We start from the raw sequence: 17,262 nt of genomic DNA, 5'->3' as shown, positions 1-17,262 counted from the left end.
CATGAGGTTGAAATATTACCTTTGTATTTAGTGCCTTTAATACTATCATAAGAGAAATTTCGTGTTTCTTACCGTTATTTAATTGCCTGATGACATTTTGTAATATTTAAGAATTCCGAGAAGTGGCCAGCTTTGATTCTGATTTTAGACCGACCATCAACGCCTGTTATCTTTTTTAAATTTTGCCTCAAAGAACTTTATTTCCTTGGAATTCTGGAGCTTAATTTATAGTATTCTTTACACTGTTTTCAACTAAGAAATTGAATGTCCAATCCAGCCCGTACAATTACTGTATTTTGTCCGTTAAAAAGAGTAATGTTGCGAATTAGATTTTTAATTGAATACAATTAGTTGCATTTTTGCTGACACAACTACAGAATAATTTGGAAGCTTGTCACAGCCTATCAGCCCCGTATTTTTTTAGTTCAACAAGTTCCACGGTTCCCCTTCCAAGTTCTCTTTTGGCCAACCATGTGCTTTCTTATCTTTATATTGCGCGTTTGACTGTTCACATCATGGTTGAGAAAACAGCGAACATCAAACTTTTTGGAGTCTCAGTTCTGCAGGGCGGAGGGGAAAAGATTTACAGCCTTTAAACTTAAGAGCCAATTTTCATTTTTCGAATAATTGCATGGATCAGTTGCATTCGTTGTTTCTAGGCGGTTTCTTTATTTTTACCACGATTATTTCATAAAAAACACACCACTGATTGCTACTTATCTCAGGGAAATATAAGTGTTGCTCTATATTCAGTCGCGAAAGCTTTGTGCTGATGCGGCTACATTATCAGCTCGGAATGATTTTTTTTTTATCCCAATCGAAGCATCTTGTCGGGAGTACGCATCCCAAAAGTTAAGGACTGGCCAACGCAGCGGCAAATGACAAAGTGCTAAACAGACCACCGTACCGTTGTCTCGGTCATCTTATTTCTGAATGGCTATTCATGTACAGGCAGCGACGATGTCAACGGAAACATACAATTGGCATTCAACCAATGACTGCTCTACATGTATGAGCGAGAAGTACACTTTCATCTTTTTTTGCGGCTGGTATTCTGGACAAATAATACCCATACGAATTTCGCTACTTCAGTGCAAAAATATGAACAGTATTCGGTTTTGTGTTTGTTTCAGAGAGAGCCTGATACTCAGGTTTACATAGGCGTTCAAGCTAGTTTGATTATGCGACCTTTGCTGCGAAGGAAATGAATGATCAACGGAGCTGCCACAGTCGCCAAAAATCATCAACAACCATTTGCGAGCTATTGACTGAAGTGGCGCCTTTTCGCAGGAAGTTCATTGACAACTGGTGCACATATAAAATAGATATCTGCGAATGACTATTTCTGAGGAAGCATACGCGTTTTAAATTAGCTTTTTATGACAATGCCGCAGTAACGTTGTAGCTTGCGAAAGTGCAACGAACCAGAGATTTGTCTTAATATTACAGCGCAGTAAGATATACCATTTAAGAGTACACTGTCTGGTTTGGAGGAAAAATACGAGTGGAGTTGGCATACGGTAGTGAATTTCTGCTAACCTATCATTGAAACTAAAACAACAGGCAATACTTCGAATTGTGTTTTATTAAAATGACTCCATTATTCGGCGAGCATCGCTGTTTTGGGTTTGAATTTGTTATTTGTTCTCAAGTGGGCTGTTTCCGTTTTGTTTAGCGTTTATATCAGGTTGACGTTTCACGGATGCGTACAAAAAAGAGCCTTTCAGGCAGTCGGTACCGGCACAGCAAGCGGGCCCGCATCTCCGATATCAGATTCAGCCGCACCAGCGGAAAGGAAGATGCATGTGTCCCACTGGATGCTGTACCTGTACACGCGGCGAAAGCGGACGCCAGGCGGCTCAGGTTTGTCCGTTGGGGGGGGGGCGCCGCTGCAGCCGCCACCCGAGACTTCCTGTCTTCGAGAATACCAGGACGTCCTTCCTGCTTTACAAGCACAGCCCGAAGGCATTCGGCAACTGCACGTTGCATCAGGGGATTCTCTCCGCAAGTGATCGTAGCGACATGCGCCAGACTCTTCTGAGAGCCTGCTCTAGACACCGTAATCTGTCCTACGCTGAATTCCTGTGCTCAGTTTTTCATTGTGCCGGTAGCGAAATACAGCTTTCTCGTTTTCCTCTTATGCCATGAAATCTTGTTTTTTGTTTGATGAACGTACCAGGTTCCGTGCTAATCTGCTAACATCCGTGTTTTTTTTCTAACATTTCTTTGCATCGCAGAATTGAGTTCATATTATTTCTGTCCAGGCCATAAAATTTTTTGAATATGCGGCGTTTTTTGACAAAAAAAAGTTTAAGAACATCCTGTACCACCTTTGAAATTTGGATATAGCGTATTGGAATGACCTCGGAGAGTGGACGACATAACAAAGATGAACGCTACTAACAAGTGGCTTATTTTTGTCTTTCCTTCTTCCCTTTACTTCTTCGGTTTGGCTTCTTAGGTGCTTATGGTGGTCGCCGGAACTCTCGGAAACAAAACTGGACACAGAAGAAGATGGCTGAAACTGAACGTGCGAAGGCCAAGCCTGAGGTAATGCCTTTTTTTCGTAAGATTTCACAGAACCTCAAACAAGTGGCCAGCAGACGCAAAATGCCGCTTGTGTTCTCAGCGCGAACTGAGTTGGCGAAGCTAGGCCCCTGTATCGGCGGTGACGGTAAGCGCAGTTGCAAAAAGCAACACTAAGGAGCATTGGTGAGATATGCTTTAGGAGTTGTGTACAGAGTCGATCACACTTGTCTAGAGTGCTCGGACGGTGTGCCGCAGAGCAAATGAACTGAAATCTTTTTCGCAGCTGCTTTGCTAGCGATAAGGCCCTGGTGCCTGTGCGGTTCATGTGTCTATTCGGATGTTCTCCAGCGCAAACATTGTCAATGACAGTCAATACCTGCTTCGTAATTTCTGTTCATTCCCCCCGACCGCACCTTTCCAGCACTCCAGACAAGTGTGATCTACTCTGTACATTGTTGCCTCGACTACCGTACAAGATAACATGCGCAAAACCTAAAGCAACAAGATAACTTGCGAATTATGTTTCTTTCATTTTTTTTGAATTTTAGAAAAACAGTAGCGCTAAAGCATGCAACGACAGAAGAAGAAAGAACAACACACGAGCTCTATGTCTTGGTTATTCTTCTTTTGTGGTTGCGTGCCTTAGCGCTGCTGTTTTTCTTAGATTTAAAATGCACCAAGAAGCCCCAAAAGATGTTTTAATGAATTTAGTTTTGCATGTTACTGAGTGCAAGTGGGTGCCACGCTTTCAAGAAGCAAACATTCTGGGCAGTGGTGCTAGTGCTAATTCTAGACTATTGCTAGAGGTCTCCCACATACGTAAAAAAGGCGAACCAGTGCATCACTGATCTCTCGATCTTATAGTACTGTGCTGAGTGCGATTTTCTGGAGAAGAGTACAAAAAAAAACTGGATGGCTTTCCTCCTTCCCCGGTTAACTAGTGTTTGTTGCTTGATGCTTTTTGTTCAGTCATATCATAACAGTGTAAGCCCTGAGAATAGCATGTTTAGGGTGTGATTAGGTTTGTCAATAGCATCCCACTGTTAGGATGTGATTTTGCAATTATAAATATCATCCCTGGAGCGAAAAATGAACCAGCTATTAATAGCGTTCTCCTTTGTTGTGCCGTCATCTCTCTGTCGTCTTCCTAATAGCGCTACATTTAGTTTTCAATGAATGAGTGACGAATTAGCCCACTACCAAGTTCCTCTATTAGGATAGATTAGGCTGTAAACTTTGATTTCCAATGATATTTTCAACATATTGTCCCAGAGGAAACATGAATTACTTAGATGCCGTTTTATTGAAGACATTCAAAATTAGGCGCTTACAATTTAAGGACAGAAAGTAGCGTTGAATAGTAAAAAGTAGGGTTCTTGAAAGCAGTTTATGCCACCAGGTGCACACAAAGCGTAGAGATAACTACTGTCGTCAACCTCTGAATGCAAAGAAAGTATTAATGAAATTTTAAATCGCCAGTTACCCCGTGTTTGCAATGATATATTAAACGTGGTCGTCTGCCAGGAGCTTTCAATATATAAGAATCTGCAAACCATTCCTCTCTTCCGAGATATCCACCTCCGAATTTCCAACCGAGTCCGCGTAAAAACAGATACAAAGCGGTGGGTACTGGCTCGAAATTTCTCGCGGGATTGACGTAGCTTTTGCATATGGCATTCCTTGGATTTCCCAACCCGAAAATAAAACAGAAGCAGCTTTCGGCATCACTACTTGCTCTACGTATTCTGGAAACGAAGCGGAATACGCCATACCCGTATCGTACCGGGGAGAATTATGCTCCGATCTTAACCGCCTTGAAGGCGTCCTTTTGCAGTGTGAGCTAGAAATTTGGAAGTGGATATTTCGGGACGTCACATTGGTACAAATGGCGTAGTTTGCGAATAATATGTTGTAATCTTTCCCGGTAGCGTAATTTTCCTCCTCTTTTTGTTATTTCTGGGAACCGCCGCCATCTGCCTCTTCTCTTTGTCCCCTCGATGGCAGGTAGAGCGTTGCATTGCTTGAGCCAGTGAGGGGAGCGTGAAAAACCGAAATCGAATGTGATTCAAATGTAATTTTTAAATAAACCGTGGCTGTATTGCGAATAAAATTGATATTTTCGCGCTATAGAATTAAGAATCCCATTGAACGGAAAACTAGACGTTGCCGTTTTTATCTTCATCGTCGTCAGCGTGAGCGAAATTCCCCACAGAAGCAACGTAAGTGGGCCGCCTAGGTCCCGTCATCACAACCTGCCCATCGCATCGTGAGAAAACAGCCCACCGTGGTAGATGGCAGTGAGAAAAAAAATAATTGGTCTCGAAATTTAGCTCGGGAAGAGCAACTTGGTTCTCAGAAGCCCCACTGGTGGCTGTTTGAAACAGCTACCGGCTGGGGCCGTGGTGGATTGCTTAACAGCTGCACGACTGCGCAGGGTGTCGAAACGGAACTGAACCCGAACCCGAAACCGGAACCGAACACAAATTTTTGCCCGGAACCGGAACCGAACCGAACCCATATTTTTTTCGCCATCTTGGAGCTGAACCCGAACCGGGACGATTCAAAGGAACCGTTCCGAACCGGTTCGGGACCCGGTTCAGCCCCACTTTTTTTCCATCCCGGCATACGTCTTGTTTTCCGACAAAATGATATGATCTATCGCATAGACTTACCCACCCGTAGCTGTCTGCGCTGGGAAGTGAGAAAATGGTACCCAGTATATGCGACAGCAAACTTACAGGAGGCCTGGTGCCTGGGAAGAAGCCTAATTGACGCTTCTGTAATGTACTACCGCCAATTATAAACACTTGTACGTCAGGTTTATATGAAATCTTGAGTTAATACCACTGCCTTTTACATATTTGCGTAAATTTTTAATCAAAGTGTTAGGACTGCTCTAACTCAGTAAAGTGCTATAGACACCAAACTTTTTCTTGCGTGCTTTCTTCTTTCAAACGATGCGTTAGACGTTGGTGTACATGGAGCACCGCGTGGTATCCACCAACACATAATAAATAATTTATGCTTGAATTTCTTCTTGCTCCTGTTTCGGTTTCACCAACATAACAATTGCTGTGACGTGTAGTGGAAATTAGGTCGCGTGAGGTGCTATAAACGGCAATAAAACTGCTGATACGTCGTTCGTTGTAATTATACGTCTTGAAGTCGGCTGATATAAGTGCTACAGTGAGTCAAAACAACGTATGAGCTTTTGTATTAGTTTTCCCGTGCCTCACGTGACCTAATGTTGAACTCACGTCAAAGCCATCATTCGACTGAAGAAACCGACACAGCATGGGAGAAAAAATTATTTTCTAAATTATTTAGTGGCAGTAGGCGAATACCACACGGTGATCCATGTATTCTAATATCTATGGCGTCATTTGAAAGGAGACTTCTAGGTAAAGCATGCGAAGTCCTTTTGGCCTAGCATTTGAAACGGTGACGTAATCACCAATTAAAATTGCGACGGCCTTCAAACTTCTCCGCAGCGCACAACGCTAAGTGGGGGACGCATGATGACGTCATCGAACGTATCCGTACATTTTCAACGCATAAACGCCTGCTTTGAAGGAAAAAAACCAACGGAACCGAAGTCAAAGCCCGCCGAACGTTGTTTGGAAGCGTCCAACGAGGCACAGCAGGGCGTGGTTGACGGCAGCAGTTATTTAAAATCATACCTTCCGTGACATCGCACTGAACTTCCCCGCACTCCTCTGTTGCTTTGAGGAGAAGTGCAAAATTTAATCGTCGATTACGTCACTATTTTAAATGGTAGTGCAAAAAACTTAGTATCCTTTACCTACAGCCTATATAGATTTGAATCCTTGAGTATCGCGAAATTCTCAAAAGGTGGCGCAGTTGCCTTTAACTTGCACTGACATCGCGCAGCATACGGTGTCTTTTGCGTTTCGCCGCCATCGAAACGTGGCCGCCGGGGACGAGTTCGAACCAGGGTACATCGAATAAGTAACCGAGCGCCCTAACCACTGAGCAACCACAGTGTGTAGTGCAACATTTACTTTTGTAGGCGCTCATTGTCTTAGACAGCAAGTTCTAAATAAAACCCCTCACGATGGACCTGTAGGGAAATAAAGAAAAAAAAATGGCTCAATGGCTGTGGAGCTCGGCTGCTGATTCCAAAAATACAAAAACCAGCGTGCTCTGTCGCGCGTCGAAAATCCCCAGGTGGTCTCCGTTAATCTGGAGCCCTCCACTACACCGTCTGTCATATAGCCCCAATGTCTACTCGACACGTTAAACCCGAGATATTACTACTAGTATTACCAAAAGAAGGATGTATAAATTGGTGCAGCTTCTTTTTCTTTTTAGAATCCGCATATTCTTGTTTGCGCGCGACGGAAATAAGCAACGAAAGGCGGGTTCTTGACAACGGTGGAGATGTACTAAAAAGGAAAAATTAAATACCGATTACACAAAAGGGCAATGCGGAAATACATGTGCTCGCTGGCATGCGATAGTGATTACGCCCAAAAAGATGCTACTGCGATGAAATGTAAATACGATGAAATGATTTCGTTATGCCGATTGGCTGAAATTGTTTTGTTTCTAAGAAAATATTTCTGCCAGTCGCCAGCGGGCGGCTCCATCCGCTGTTCTCGCACTGCTCGATCTTGAATTCTCTGCCTGGCGACTTATATCTACTTTTCGCAGTCATATTTGCCGTTCTTAGTGTCTGACGCGACAAGCTTATGATTGTTAGTGTTTTTTTTTCTTAGAACGCTTGGGCGATTGAATACGTTGAGCCTTCACAACAATCTGCCTTGGCTATATCGGGTACAGGTGGGTATTGGGGGGTGGTGAGATGGGTGAAAGTTTTTGAAGGTGCATTTTTACCAGTGAATGCCCTGATGTGTCGTCCACCGGAGTGTGCATCAAGGATGGAGGCTGTACGAACGCAGTGCGGTTATTTATGGGAAAGCAGGCTATAATGCTAACGCAGTAAAAAACAACAACTAAAAGAGTACGCATAGTCTTACCTCTGACTCCGAGTGGGATTCGTGCTAATGGCGGCGCAGCAGAAAACTCTGTTTTCAGATGCTTTAGGCTATTCGGCTATCTTGTAGGCTTCTTTTATGCTTGTTGCATGGAATATTTGGAACCTCTCTGACCCTCCTCATGCCTTACTTGACCGCGTCGAATTCAGCGATCTCGTCATAAGGCCTCACGTCACCATAACTCCCTGCGTCCGCCCGCATGTGAAAATTCCAGAAGATGCACACGCCATGAAAGGGGAACCAGTCAGGAGGTTGAACTTGCGCAGCATATTCCTCCTGCGTTAAAGTGCACTGTGTCTGAACAGTGACCTCGTGGAACGCGGCGGTTCTGCGTCCTATGAACACGAAGAGTTCGCACGGAATTGAAGAGTTTTTCATCGCAGACATAAGTGTTATAATGAAATGTATGATGTCAATGGGTTTTTTAAGAGACTGCTTAAGTATGTTCTAAAAAATACAGCATCATGACAAAAAAATTATTTTATTGCTGAAATTTTTTCTCGTTGCTCGCACAGGTTGAAATGCACTGACGGCGGCACAAACGCCCCTTTGGCGCGAAGGTAGTACGTCCAAACATGTAAGCTCCATGTCTGAAGGGTGAAAAAGGTTTTTGTGGCCGATTAAAACTAAGTCGGGCCCACTTCCTGGCAGTAGGAAGAGCTCGCACTTGGTTTTCAACGTCTCCGTCAGAGCAGGAGCTTCGGCGATTTTGTGGTCCGCAGGAACGTAGTTATCCGAGGAAACATCCGGTCGGCTATGGATCAACAAAGCGTTGCCAGAAATCTGCAATCATCTGGTCACGCGTGTTTTCGAGATTCTTCTGTCGTTACTGGGCCGATGCAGCGACGAAGTAGTGCAGCGCTTGTGGCGCAGAATGCATCCGTTGCACTGTCAGCTATACGACAATGCCTGCACATTGCAGCGGCGCCAAAGATTGAGACGACTGGGCAAGCTATGCATACCACGTGACTGGGATGGCCAGCAAGGATTTGAAAAATTATCTAATCGCTGTTTTTAGTTGATCCGCGAGATTGGTCAGTAGCTTCGCTTTTGACGATGTCCCTGTCTCACGCGCACCGCGCTTCTTCTACTCAGGATGCTTTGCCGAGCCGGCGAACACGTAGGCAATGATTGCCCTCGTTGGCCATCGACGCGGGTTTGGCCGGCGGTTACTTACTATTTCAATAGAGAATTATAGCATATCGTTACCGTGTTTACATTAGCATTTACAGCATTACCGGACGCCGGACTTTCAGGTTAGCGCTGCGCACAGCAGTGCCACTTTTTAATTCCATTTCTGGGTTGACATGTTCTTTCCGGGGTGGTGTCATGAAGGTTCAAAGGCGCTATTTAATCTGCGTGCTTAGCGGAAGGACGACCTCTACAACCTCGGGGTAGTTCACCACGCCACCTCGTTCGCTATAACCGAGTGATGTGGCCAGAGTTGTTCGCTGTATCTGCGACGAATTTTCGTTGCCCTTAAGCATATATTCACGGTAGCACCACACCCGCTCGAAATAAGCGAGCGTTCGTTATATCTCTGGCCATTAAAGTAGGCTCCACTGTACATCCGCTTACTTCGCTTTAATACACTAGTATCAAGAAAGTTTAGGTAAGGCTGTAGATGTATACGTAGAGGAAGTAATGACCGATCTCAACATTTGTCATCTGCCTTGTGGAGAGGCCGTACAGGTAAGTAAAAGCCAAGAGTGAGAAAACAGAATGAATCAGCACTCGCGAGCATGTCCAGAAAAGACAGGCAAGCACTTACTCACCTAATAAGCATAGCTGCCAGAAAGGGGTTGTTTGTAGCTTTGGAAATAAATGCCTGAAACAAGTTGGTGGACAAACGGTGCACGCCAGATTAACCCCTCTGTATCACTCTATAAGGGCGCAAAAAATTCTATAGACGCAAAGGCTGCCTTTGATAGCGCCCCAGGAAGAGTCCCAAACATTCTATCACGAACAAATTTCTTACTTTACTATAGTGAGAAGCCACGATTAGCTGAGTTTTTGAAAACACTGAGCTATAGGGGCTCAGAATAATTACGAGGAACTTTAGCGGCTAAAGTGGTGAAAGGCGAAAGCCTGAGTGCTGCATTCTGCTACGCGATTGTTCACTTCACATTTTGTTGGTGCATTAATTAACTGCCAATTAATGACGCTTAAGCTTCTCCTTTAGGAGTGGAACGCGACAGCGTGTTGTAGCGCTGCCAGGGAGTCCACGGAATGCCACCACCCGTTCGGCGCGATGCGTTGCCCTTTGAACGCAACGCTTTTTGAGGAAAGGAAATGGGGCTGTAATTCTCTGTCGTCTCGGTGGACACCTGAGCCGCACGGTACAGGAAGGGAGGAAGTGTTAGTTGAAAGAAGAAAGAGGGGCCGTAGTGAAGAAAATGCAAATTGTTTTTGAGGAAAGGAAGTTGCGCACTAACTGTCTCACATAATTCGGTGGACACCCGTCAAAATTCGCGCGTGGTGACGTCACGACAATTTGGACCAATCTGAAACGCGGACAAATACGCCTTGCTCGTCGGTAAATTGATTTTTGAGGAAAGGAAATGTATCTGTCTCTCATATCTCGGTGGACACCTAAACCTCGCCGTAACGGGAAGGTAGGAAAATGGGAGTGAACGAAGACACCGTATTCACTAGACGCACCTTTGTTCATTCCAAACCATCGAGCTGGCATGGCGGAGTGGTAGCGTGCTCGACTCGCACTTCGGAGACCGGAGTTCGATTCCCAAGCTCGGCCAATTTCTTACTCGGTTTTATTTATTTATCTGGTCTGACTAGAAAGGTTAATTGGACTAAGTGGTTAAGTAAGCAATTGACTAAACTCAGTCAAACTTACTTGGAGCATCACTATACGATCCCTTTAATTGGTTGTGTGGTTAGTAGCCAAGGTACAATTGGCCCCGTTTGAAATTCGAGCACTCTGACGTCACGACTGTTTCGACCAACTGAAAAGCGTGACATTTCTGTCGACAACTGCTGCTTACAACGATGAGATATTAAAGTCTTCCGCCTTAATATATAACGTGAGTCACAAAGGCGATGTCGAATAGGTGATCTAAATAAAATATGTTTGATAAGTTCTTTATGTTAGGGAGAGCCAGTGCTCCCACGATGCTCTCGTTGGGTGGGGGATGGGCGGTGGAAGGATTCTCGAACATTTTCTTACCATGTAGTAAAGGACTGGCAAGTCGGTTTCGGTGTGACGGAAAGGTATCTGTCTGTATGTATACGTGCCGATACATGACAGTTTCATTTCTCAGTAGTGCGCGGGAACGTAGCGGGCGCGTGCGGCGGCAATTTTGGGGCCTCGTAAGTAGAGTGCGTATACTTACGGGGCCGTAAGTACACTGCGTACGAGACCTATTACTCGCACTACGGGGTCTCTCAAACTGCTCAAGCAGGAGGGTCTTGTAGATGCAAAATGTATCGGCTTTTCGTGCTACGCCTCATAAGGTGGATTATAGCGCATATACACAGCCGATTTTCATTTATTTCGAGTTCATTTTATTTTGCGGCTCTTACCGCAAATTCGTCTTTTTTCTGCGGACAATAAATAAAATGGGTAAAGTGAGAACATCTCGCATTAAACAATATTTTCGTGCTCAAGTAACGCAGTAAACACGACAAAAGGAAGAAAGGAGATGACACGAGCGCTGACTAACAACTGGTTATTTTATTCTGGAAAAAGTATATAAAGGCGCAAGGCACAGGAAACACCCCCCCCCCCCCCAAAAAAAAAAAGCAGAACAAAGGTTAAAACTTAAAAACCATACTGCGCATGCACATCTCAGTCGAGTCGTGACGTCTTTTTCAACGAAATTCTAAGACTATATTCCATAGTTGACGGCACTCCCCTATCTCCTGGACCTCACACAATGCCAAGAAAGCCTGACTCCTTAACTACCAAACTGATAGATGGTGTAGCTCATCTGCTTCCCCACTTAGAAAGACAAGTCTCCTGTTTAATCACTCTGATCGAATTTTTAGGGAGACGGCGGAGGTTTATGATCAAGAAGGATGCAGATGATTCACTTGCCACATAGCGCTAAAAAGACACGGACACATAAGGAGACACACAGGACGGGCGCTAGCGCCCGTCCTGTGTCTCATTTGTGTCCGTGTCTTTTTAGCGCTATGTGGCAAGTGAACCATCACCAACTCGCCGAAGCTTATACTCTGACTACACTGATGCAGATGAGCGTGTTGCTTCACCATACATCAATTCGTACATAAGGAGCCAGGCTTTCGTGGCAACTGTATAAGGTCAAGGAGATAGGGGAGTGCCGTCTACTATGGAATATAGTCTTCGAATTTCATTGAAAAAGATGTCATGACTCGACTACGATGCTCATGCGCAGTATGTTGTTTAGTTTTAATTTTTGCTCTTCTGTTTTCTGGATGGTTCACTGTGTCCTGCGCCTTCATATACTTTTCCGAGAATGTAATAACCAGTTGTTAGTCCGCGTCTGTGTCGTCTCCAGACTTCCGTTTGTCCTGTTTCCTGGGCTGCTTAAGCAACCGTTACCAACTAGCCCACTTTTATGTTCTCGTAAACAAATCTTTGCATTTTTTATTTTCTATAGCGATGTGCAAGAAAAAAGAAAACGCATATCACTGAAACCCATCTGCGTTCTATTTTTTTTTTGTCCTGAACCCGTTTGAACCCGTTTGAACCGGTTCGAGACGGTCCGAACCGGTTCCGGAACGGAATGGCCCTCTGGAGCCGAACCCGGAACTGAACCCGAAAGGCGTGAACCCGAACCCGAACCGAACCAGAAAAAATACCGGTTCGACACCCTGCGACTGCGCTAGGAGTTGCGTGAGCACTCATCTATGAATGTGAAGTAGCGCGTGATATATTGCGCATATATGGGCATTATGCGCAATCACGTCATTAACGTTATCACGTGATACCCTTGAGGCGGAGCGTAACTATCCCCTCGAATTTTCATTCTTGTTCAATGTGGCATTCACGGGAATCGATCTTTTACCTTTCGCCCTCATGGTGGCATGCATGAGAAAGCGATTTCGCATGCGACCTCTGTGCGTACTTTCTATGCAGAACACTCTCTCTTTTAGAAGAGAGGCACGTGCGCTTCTAAACAATGAAAAGGTCTTCGAGAGCTGCATAGCAATAAAAAAAATGCCTAGGGTGAACACTTTGGCAGCGCAATAAAATTTTGGTGCGCGAATTAGGTTGATGAACGTTCTAGAAGTCGCTACAGAACGATACTTTTCTGCCCCTGCACCTCTGTATCCCCAAGTGGTGTTTCCGAGGCAAAGTGCACTCCCTGAATGGGACAATAAATTTGCTCGTCTGACACACGCGTACAAGTTCCGTAAGCAAATTTCGCATGGCTTGAAATACGATCGCACTAGGGAACCAAAGGGTCCTTGAACTAAAGAAATTATTAAATCATATCGTGAAAAAATGCGCTAAACATCAGTATTTTATTTTGCAATGAAACTTAGTAATTGATGGAATAACTGTAATGGGCGAGGAAAGAAAGCCGCACATTATTTCACAGGCTCCTCGTTAACATTCGTGGTGTGCGAGAGCAAAGGACCAAACAAGTGAAAGCCTTCAAATGAGCGTGTATCAATAGATAAAGCGGCGGATGCGCGTGTGGATAAAATGAATTAAAATTAAAGAACATAAATTGTGCTGCGAAGAGAAGGAATTCATTGTCATCTTCAGCCTAACCACGTCCACTGCTGAGCAAAGAACTCTACCATATCCTTCGAGCTAACCGTTATCTTAAACTTTACCTTCTCGGGCTTCTTTTCTTCCGCCACGCAAGCCAGAAAATCTGGACAAGCGCTTCTCGTTTTCGTGGCGGCCACCATGTGCTGCATGGCTGTCAGCATCATAGACAGCCACAGAAATTTTCATTCTTTTTGGTGCACTTCATGTATTACTTATGACAGTCAGAACTGGTCAGTGCGAGCTCTGGATGCATTTTTATTATGCAGCGCTTCGATATCAGCATCTTCGCGCACAATTTCACCGCAGTCTTTAGCTTCGTTTCAATTACAAATGAAAATGCTCCCGGAAATTACGCAGTGTGCGCTACTCAGAGCCGATAGATGTAGTGCTAGTTGGTGCTGTCCAGAAAAGTCTGCCATGATACTCTCCGCCACTCCCCGTTATGGTATCCGTGGTATCTTGGTATCCATTTCCTTCCCTTAACGTAACATCAGTTTTGGTCCTTTCGCATCACATGCCATGCCAATGCCCATTCTTCTTATTAATTCCAACCACAATCAGCTACAACTCAAGAGTGTAGCGGCAGATGCCCCTCAAAAAGTTACTTCAGCCAACGGTATCAACCGATTTTCTTGACGCTGAGGTAAATCTAATCCGTGGTTGTTCCCCGTTAATCTTCCACCCCCTGCGATTTCATGCTAGCAGCTTTAACGCTAGAATGGAGAGGCATGACGGAAGCCAACAGTCACCGGAACCAAGAAGCATAGGGGAGGTTTTTTTAATTTATGGTGTTCATGAATGGCAGATGAATGGGGTAATTATTTTAAATATAATGACTAAAAAGCAAGAGAAATAAAAACAGCTGTATGCCGCTGGTGGGATCCGAACACACGACCACCGAATTCGGCATCTGGCCGCCTGCCAACTGAGCTACAGACGCGAAATTCCAACTGAAACTCTAGTCTCTAACTGAGAATCGGTCTCTAACTGAGAATCGGTCTCTAACTGAATTCTCTAACTGAGAATGGGGAGAATCGGTCAACGGCATTGGCTGGAGGGGCTGGTTTGAGGGGCACTAGCCCCCTCTTTCTTGAGTTGTACCCTACTATAGGATATTACGAATCAGCGTTCATTTCCTGACCCTCTTTACTCTCTCCCTGCATGTTACCGTTAAAAAATAACTCTGGGATTTTTTTTTACATTTTGAGTTAATAATCACACCACATTCCTTCCCCTCGCACTGGTACAGAAAACTGTTTTTCAAAATGCCAAGTAGAAGTTATAAACAAAAAAGTAGGAAACTGCTACGGAAAGTTGGTTTGGATCAAACGATGACGCCAAGACGAACCGTCCTATAGCGTCACGGATACTCTCACAAAGGCTATCACGAGCGCGTTGAGCGGCTAAGCAGGATGCTCTAAGTGAGAGCTTGGCTCATTATTTGTCTGAAATAACTCAAAAGACTGCTCGAAAATTTGTCCTTCAGCAAACTCAGAGAAAATATCTACGGTCATGCATCCAGTGACGTCACGAACGGAAGGTTGCCCGAAGAAATCTCTCCGATTGGGGCCACAAAATGGGAAATTTGAAATTCGTTTCAGGAGTAACAAAACACCATATCGCAGCGAAACGTCACACAAAGGACCAGAAAACTGCGGGCACATAGCAGGGAAGTTTTAGCAAAATCCGAGGAGGTGAACAAGACGCCAGAGTTGCCCTTTAAGGAGATATCCTATTCTTAAAGGGAGACTGAAGCACTTTTCTTGAAAATCAGGCTGACAGCGGCGTCCTATAGTTTTTCATGCTGTATTCTGGAATATCGCATCCAAATAAGGCAAAAACAAACGCGAATTGCCTTTTTATCCAGAAACATGCGGCCTGTGCCGCGGGGCACACCGCGCGGCGAGCCGCCGCCCGTGATTGGTCAAGAGAGGTCGTGACGACACTTTGAGGACTGGAGAAGCTGCCGATGCGGATCCGGCGCTGCGTTGAGTGCAGATCGCAGCTTTGTGTGGTGTTGTAAAAGCGAATATGGTGACTATTTTTTTTCTTGACCTCCAAAGAAAAGTATACTACAGTTCTTTCATTCCACGTATCACCTGAAACCGAAAAAGACACAAGCAAAAAATTCTACGCCTAGCACAAGCATCCGCCAGCGTGAAAGACGCGTATGCAGACCATGCATAAAAGGTGCCAGTAAATCCTCGGCTCGTATAAAGGAAGGGGTGGGAACAATACTCAAGTCAATTACCACCACCGGATGCCTCCCGGCTCGCCCGAAAGAGCGTCATCCTAAAGAAAAGGCCCTAAGCGCTGTGTAGAAGAAATACTGTTCTCAGTACCCGGCGTTGTAGGTTGGGGCAAGAAAGTATTTCAAGAAAACGATGAAGCAGCACAAAGTTGATGTCAAAATGAGCGAAGCGCAGTGGCCAAGCACTGCGAGGCATGTGACCACAGGATAGTGAAGCAATCATTGTGCGCTCGAAACCAAGCCAAATACGCGCACAAGGCTGCTGCTTCACTCGTGGCGCGTTCAGCAGGTGCCAGAAAATATGCCAGATGCCTCGGAACCGCTCGCCCTTCCTAGATTTGCAGTTTAGGTTCAGTGAAGTGGTGGCCAACTATATGTGTGTTTAAAAGCCAAGCTAGCTGCAACTCGCCCGCTGCCACAACTCTATGAAGATACCGAATAAGGTTGCGAAACATGATGTTTTTCAAAAACTTGGCTGGCATTCATTTCTCTCTTAAATTTGCATGCGAAATCAGAACGTCGAACACTTTCATTTTAATCGCTTAGCTACGATTAAACGAGATGCCGCATATGAAGAGCTTCGATGCTTGCTTGCTTGGGCACGTCGAACCCACCATAAAATCACTAACCGAGCCTTGCTGAGCACGCCTCAGGTGGTCTGGCCATCACCTAAGCTGAGGAGAGCGACATATGCTCGTGCCTCTATAAGGTTTCTGCAGGGGCTAAGTGAGCATGTTTCTACTTATAGAAGAGGCGCTTCTTCAGAATGATGACACGCCTCTCATGCGCGAAAAAATCGAATGAACTGTCTCATGGTTCAGCCGCGCCTTATGGACAGAAATCTCCGGAGATCACATTAGGGACAAGCCCTGCATGTAGCCGCACTTACGAAAGTGCTTCGAGCAGAGTACGCTTGAGTAAAACGGCGAGTTGAGTGAGTTGGTACATCTTGAGAAAACAAACAGCGCAGGAACAGGGACACAAGAAATGAAGACGACGGGACAGGCGCTGACTACCAGGCGCTGCTAGTCGGCGCCTGTCCCATCGTCTTCTTTTCTTGTGTCCCTGTTCCTGCGCTGTTTTTTTTTTCTCAAGAGTACGCTTGCTTTGGTCGGCTTGAATTCTTCGTCACAACAGCGAGTGCTTGCGCTGCGAGCTTGTGGCGGAAAACAGTGGAAGACGACACAATCGCGGCCGTGGTTGTTCGTGTACACAACCGCAGAGTAGTACCTCGTGTTGAACATGATTCTCAAGGTCGGCTGATACGCTTTGTACGTCATAACGCACGCAGTACGAGGAAGAACGCGCGCTGAAAGCTCGCTTGGGGGCGCCGAAGTATCCCCGGCTCCTCAACGTGACGTCACGTTGGCCGACAGGGACGAGATTTCCCTCTCCGCTGTTCTCCTCTCCTGCGCTCGCGCGGGGCGCGGGAGAATGAAACATTCCGCCTTCATTTGGTGATTGCGGCACTGTTTTAGCCAAAATCGAAAAAATAATTTCACAGGCGTGATCAGCAGTGGCACTACTTCAAAACCCTAAAAAATTGGCTGATTCGAAAACAGCCTCAGTATCCCTTTAATGTCCTCAAATTTGCTGAGGGTTTTAGTTCATCGCTCAAACAATTAATTTGTAACTATACTCTATGTTGCTTTAATTTTTTTTATGTACGCGTGCCTTCACATACCAGGTGTTTCAGGAAAGATGATCAGAAATTTTCAAAAATAGGGTTCTTGAGGTAA

The 17,262-nt window shown here is 45.2% G+C and overlaps 1 protein-coding gene across 8 annotated transcripts in view; it reads left to right on the top strand.

Annotated features, from left to right (window-relative positions):
* LOC149355699 (uncharacterized) overlaps nucleotides 1-17,262 on the top strand; it is an 85,485-nt gene that overhangs the window by 12,355 nt on the left and 55,868 nt on the right. For 6 of the 8 annotated variants that reach the window (XM_089577677.1, XM_089577676.1, XM_089577680.1 and 3 more), the window contains one exon: nucleotides 2,462-2,550. The exons of the other annotated variants lie outside the window; for them this stretch is intronic. In XM_089577677.1, the coding sequence (XP_089433803.1) occupies nucleotides 2,468-2,550 (83 nt within the window). In that variant the 5' untranslated portion in view covers nucleotides 2,462-2,467. The remainder of the gene's footprint in view (nucleotides 1-2,461; nucleotides 2,551-17,262) is intronic. 8 annotated transcript variants of the gene reach the window in all.

This window comes from Amblyomma mixtum, chromosome 3 (assembly GCF_055824585.1).
Source record: "Amblyomma mixtum isolate Tamu chromosome 3, ASM5582458v1, whole genome shotgun sequence".
Lineage (NCBI taxonomy): Eukaryota > Metazoa > Arthropoda > Arachnida > Ixodida > Ixodidae > Amblyomma > Amblyomma mixtum.
Note: the sequence above shows the minus strand (reverse complement) of the source record. Positions and strands in the feature narration are given on the sequence as shown.